The 5,680-nt window shown below is 36.6% G+C and overlaps 1 protein-coding gene, 1 long non-coding RNA gene and 1 other non-coding gene across 3 annotated transcripts; 1 reads left to right on the plus strand and 2 right to left on the minus strand.

Annotated features, from left to right (window-relative positions):
- Nucleotides 1-904: 904 nt before the first annotated feature.
- On the minus strand, nucleotides 905-2,563 carry LOC119082359. Its single transcript, XR_005088630.1, has 5 exons — nucleotides 2,354-2,563; nucleotides 2,003-2,070; nucleotides 1,688-1,745; nucleotides 1,373-1,480; nucleotides 905-1,151 (listed from the first exon to the last, which is right to left on the minus strand). It is a non-coding gene; the product is annotated as an uncharacterized LOC119082359 (long non-coding RNA).
- Nucleotides 1,232-1,309, minus strand: LOC119082412. Its single transcript, XR_005088637.1, has one exon. It is a non-coding gene; the product is annotated as a small nucleolar RNA Me28S-Gm3255 (small nucleolar RNA).
- Nucleotides 2,564-3,919: 1,356 nt separating the features above from the next.
- On the plus strand, nucleotides 3,920-4,762 carry LOC119082360 (protein transport protein Sec61 subunit beta). Its single transcript, XM_037191877.1, has 3 exons — nucleotides 3,920-4,085; nucleotides 4,215-4,414; nucleotides 4,483-4,762. The coding sequence occupies exons 1-3, from the start codon at nucleotides 4,083-4,085 to the stop codon at nucleotides 4,568-4,570; spliced, it is 291 nt and encodes a 96-aa protein (XP_037047772.1). The 5' UTR covers nucleotides 3,920-4,082; the 3' UTR covers nucleotides 4,571-4,762.
- Nucleotides 4,763-5,680: the final 918 nt, after the last annotated feature.

Genomic DNA, 5,680 nt, shown 5'->3' on the forward strand with positions numbered 1-5,680 from the left:
ATGAATGAAAGTTTTTCGCACAACCAGATAATTTGATATTTTATAGTCGTGAAGGTCACATTATTTATGTATAGTTTCCGTCTGGTGATGTTTGTTTTGTATAGTCAGTCGGGGTATTCTTATAATATTATTGATGCGATCAGACGTAAAGTTGCCAAAAGTATGAACAATACGTCTATACACTCATTTGCAGACGGCTATGTCTAAAATAATGAAGGAATAGATGACTTATCAATGGGTCAAATAATGGAAAAATGGTACTTCTTGTGTGAAATATTCCGAACCGATCCGATGCTGAGTCTAGTAAAATGTCACTTTACCTCATGTTATTGTGCGAATTATGGCGGTATCTGAGTCGAAGGCGAGTAAGTTTGAAATCGTGGGCTGTACATTCACATTCCAATATTTAAATAACCAATTAAATATTCGAATCAGCTGGCTACGTCGCTTCGTTCGAATATAGCAAGAGTGATGCTAAAACACTAATGAAACAAAACGTTTCGGATGAATCTTTTGCCTGTTAAAAGGCAGAACAATTTGAATGTATTGTTCTGTTGATTCTACAGGCAGGGCCCAACTGGCTCGAAAAAGTGCTTCGGATGTAAGAAGAACATCTGTGAAAAGCAAAGCCCTGCAAAAGTGGAGAAACAGAAAAACGAAGACTTTAGAAGGCTTTACGATGACCAAGGCTGTAAACTTTGGTGAGATCAAGTAAATCGCCATTTTATTTGATACGCAGGAACACAAATTTTCTGTGCAAAGAAATCCACAAAAGTCAAGTTGATATGGCGCAGAGAATTTTTGGTATGGAAAGTGGCGTTTCACTCGCGTATCATAATCACCTTGACAAAGTTTGCACCCGTGAAAGACGGCCTGTATCTCTAAAACCAACAAAACACATTGATGCCATTCAAATGAACAAATATCGATTCTTTATTTTTATTGATCGCGTGTTGTAAATTGATTTTACAAATATTTTTCATCCAAATCATTTTTCATCGTAGGTGCTCGGACCACATTTTTTCGTACGAAATTCCGGTCTCAGTATATAATTGATCATGCCGCACATGATGTAAATCAACGACATTGTACCAGTAGACCACCCTAGGCAGAAATTGGTGGTATGGAACGACTCGAGCCGAAGCATTTCCCTGAAATAACAAATAATTTTTTTGTTAAGAAACTGACTGAATGTGAGTTAAATCGAATTGTTCTTGGTATCTTTAAAAGTTAGATCAGATAAATAAGCTTCGTTAAATCACAACGATTCATAAGAGATGTCAGAAAGTTAAGAATGCATAATGTTCATCACGTTGTAACTTTTTTAAGATTCTTGGAATGATGTCGGAATAAAAAGCAATTTGATACTCACATTGATTACTATTTCAGCCCATCGTGCGCACACCACCGTGTTATATCAGCACCCGATTACGGTAAAATATTGCTCCGAATCGTCCATATCGGATCGGCTATACGTGTCCTGTAAAAGACGAAAACATTTTTAATTAAAGAATAATGATTTTACGACTTTTCGTGATCTTGATCTCTGATGTTTGCTGTTCAAAGTCAGTTAGAGCTAATACATGAAAACGGGTTTTATAATCACTGGATTTTCATTACGTTCTTTCATCATAGGAACATTCAATTGTGTTTGCAAAAAAGATTTTGATAGAGGATCGTCACTTACCTCGTCTGCACAACGGTGAACAGCCAACTATTCATTTATATCGATCCTCTTGTGTTACCTGGAAAGATTTTTAATTGTTAATTTCGATTAAAACATTTTCCGGTCATTTACAATCGGCTCTGGGGCCATTTAAAGTAAGGTAGAGCATTATTCGAAGATCTGGAGACCGATTCAACAATTTCGTTGAACGGCACTATGACTCAAAACGATGGTTTTTAGTCTTGGCACTATTGGAGTATCACAGACTTTATCGGAAAGAATGTTCATTAACCAAATGTATGCCGCAAAGGCAGCTATGACAAAATCATTACTTACCACGCGGTTTCACATTATCGAGCTGAGTAACATGCCTTCCACACCGACGAATGCAACACATTTCGATCCTGGAATGAATAATAAAACGTTTTGATTAATGGTCCGAATTGTGCAAGAGGAGATTGCATTCAACATTCCACGTGTGTTTAGAGTATTTGTTCTATCAAAAAAAGTTTGGCGGAATTGCTTGACGTCCGTCAATTGAATAATTTTTTGGTAGAATTACTTTGGCATTCGTTAACTAGAATAATAATCGTAAGGTATAATTATTCTCCAGATGAATGCGAAATTTTTGATTTTTCCAAAAAGAGGTTATGTTGAGCTCGGAAATATATTCAGCTAAAATATTACCTCCACCATGCTTGCGCTGCGGTTGTTTATTCACGAAATACTTTCTCATCAAATATAAAGATCTAATTCAAAACTCAATTCGATTTGCTTTTAATTCACGTGGTTTTTTAAAGAATGTTCACTGAGGACTGGTACCATATATATGGTCTTCACCATCTAACTTTATAAAATTCCGGATGCACGCCAGAATCCAATAGAAATGTCAATCGAGAATCCATCTCCAAACCTGCTTCTCGAAAATCGAAATCCCACTAAAAATAATTTTAAGAAAAAGTGTATATAGACCATATAGACTGTTATGATCAGAGCGAGAAAACCGAAGACTAGTTATTATCAAGGTAAATATAGTGTAGAGGTAATGCCATTCAGACGCGCGACCTAGCACATAAGTTCGATGCCAGTGACATCTTTTTTTAAAATGGTTGACTACGATTTACTTGTATTTCACAAAAATATTTTCACTATCTCACAACAGATGGCCCGATTTTCTATTCCATTTTTTGCTTTCAACGAAGGGATGAGATGGCGTTTGTATCGAACTTTCGTGACACCGCACATCTGATTCGATTATGTATGGCATTACCTCCTCACTATATTTACCTTGGTTATTATTATATAACTTGCATTGGGGTACTTGTCAAAGAATACAGTGTTTAAGGAGAGCGAAAACCAGTTAAATTTAATTGGTCTCGGGGACAGCTGTCAAATATTCATCAATGAAAAAAGAAATTGAGAGTTGAGCCCAGTTTAAATTTGTATGTGTGACTTTGACGTGTGACCCCGAAACCAGTTTAAACAAAGTGGTCAAAAATCGCTCTCCTTAAACACTGTATTCGCTTCTGTATTCGTGTTACGTTGAGAGCGAGAGGACAGAAGACCAGTTTATCATAACTTGCCTTGGGGTCCTTGTCAAAATATCTCTTTCTCTTTCATCATAACACTCTATTCTAACCATCCCAACTGACGTAACATTTTTGGTACAGGTCAAAGTATATAAAACACTGAAGGCATGTACTGCAGACCCTCAAAAATTTCTTTTTCGTTCATCATAATACTATATATACCTTTATGATCAGAGCGAGAGTTCCGAAGACCAGTTAATTATAACTTGTCTTACGTTACTTTTTGTTACAAATTTTTATATAAATGTTTGACACATCCCCCAAGGCAAGTTAAAAGAACTGGTCCAAATATCCTTCTCTTTCCATCATAGCATTTGGGTCATATGAAATTGCTGCAAGTAATAGATATTTACATCCCACGGCGCGAACACATGAATTTTCATTATGTGTGTAAGTTCATTATAACAATGCTTCGAAATACGTCAAAATGAAAAAAATCGCACTAGGACAGTACCGTATTTTGTTTGTTTGCGTCCAAAAAATACAAAAATCAGTTTGAGCGAGACGGTATTGAGTCGTTTTCTAACCTCAAGCAAACAAAAACTTTTTCGTTTTGAGAACCTCCTAGACAACTCTTAAAAAATAAATTAAAATATTCACTGGGATTACAGTGTTATTTCATGTGGGTCGCTTAAATATTTTGACATAAGTTTGATGACGTTTTCGGGACGTGTAGAATTTAATTTCACCGTACAAGTGTTGGAATAAGACCGACGTGTCAGCTAGCTTGAAGTAAAATCTCATTACTGCTTCGATTCAAGTCTCTTGCAAGCACATAAATAAAACAGTTGCGCTATTTCGTCCAAAAGTCTGAATTCTAATTTAAAATGGTTAGTTTTGCTCATTTGTTATTTTATTTTGTGACTAAAAAATCGAGCAGCATTCCTATTGTGCGACAATGGAATGGAAACCTATAATTTACCCAAATTGTGTTCTAAATGTTGCTTCAATTTTTACAGCCTGTGCCAGCAAGTTCAACAACTGTCGGAAGTGGGACTCGATCACCCAGCAAACTAACAGCTCCTCGTGCAAGTGCCGGTGGAAGTAATCTGAAGCAACGGAAGACCACAACCACTACAGCAGCCAGAAATCGTACAACTGGCACTGGTTCTGGTGGTATGTGGAGATTCTACACAGACGACTCACCCGGAATTAAAGTGTAAGTGGTTAACAGTTTAAAGGATCTGAACAGGCTCGTTTATAATTCAAATTTTGGTCAATTTACAGAGGTCCAGTCCCAGTTCTTGTGATGTCGCTCGTCTTTATTGCTTCCGTATTTATGCTACACATTTGGGGCAAATACACTCGCGCTTAAAAACAACAACTTTTTTTTCGTTTGTATCTATCGCATAGAATATTATTCCAATCAATCATTCTCCTTGGTTTCTAATTACGTTTTTCTTTTTGTATTTTTCATTCGGAAGTGTATGATGAGTAAATGAATTGTTGTCCGGCTACGTACAATGAACAAGATATTTATCATTAAATAAGGAAAAAAATTGAAAAAGAGTGCATTTTCTGTGTTAACACTGTGACCAGTTGACTGATGGATTAGACTGCCACGCAATAAGATTTCACATCATGCTGTGTTAGCCCTTTATGTTTACCTGTGACAAGCTATTAAACTTCGTGACTAGAATGTTCCAAATGAACGAAAATAAGCGAAGAACACTGGTCAATGCCGCCTTATTATAGGAAATTCGAATATTTCATATCCAATGAATTGATTAGAACATTCGATCATTATGTTGATTTCCAACTGTGACGGAACAGGGATGATGAGACTGTAATATTTTGGTTGTCGAGATTCATTGCACTGAAAAAATGACAACACAGCGAAACACAGAAACAGCGAGTTTCGGAAGAAGCGGTGAGTAGTCGCCGATTCGCCATGAACATACCTTTTCATCAGGAGATTGTCGTTTTTTAACATTTTGTAGAAAGGAATATTTCTTGGACGAAAGGTTAAAAGGGCGAGAAGACGACCTCTTGAAGTAAAGGTGAGCTAATGAAGAATCGTCTACTACTATCCTCTTTTTCAGGAATTCTCCGTTTCTTCAAAAAGTTATCGTTTCTCGTGTCGTCGATTTTTCAGTGCAATTCAAGGTACACGAACGACTTGGTTCTATTAGTTGACAATTCTTTTTCGGAGTAATTTCAACTTGAGTCTCGATCTTAACTTAAGATCCTTCATCCTTAGAGCTTCCAAATCACTTTTAAGGTGAAATAAGCGAATCACGGTCGTGAAATTGAATATTCAAGAGATGCACTTGAAACACATAAAGGGAATGCTGCAATTAACGTCTATGTTGCGTTGCCCTTGGCATGAAAAGATTCGTTATTGCCTGTCAATCATTGGCGAACCCATTATATATCAAAAATAAGTACCACACGCAGTGTGCCTGGAATAAAACGTTATTTTTTT

This window comes from Bradysia coprophila, unplaced genomic scaffold (assembly GCF_014529535.1).
Source record: "Bradysia coprophila strain Holo2 unplaced genomic scaffold, BU_Bcop_v1 contig_415, whole genome shotgun sequence".
Lineage (NCBI taxonomy): Eukaryota > Metazoa > Arthropoda > Insecta > Diptera > Sciaridae > Bradysia > Bradysia coprophila.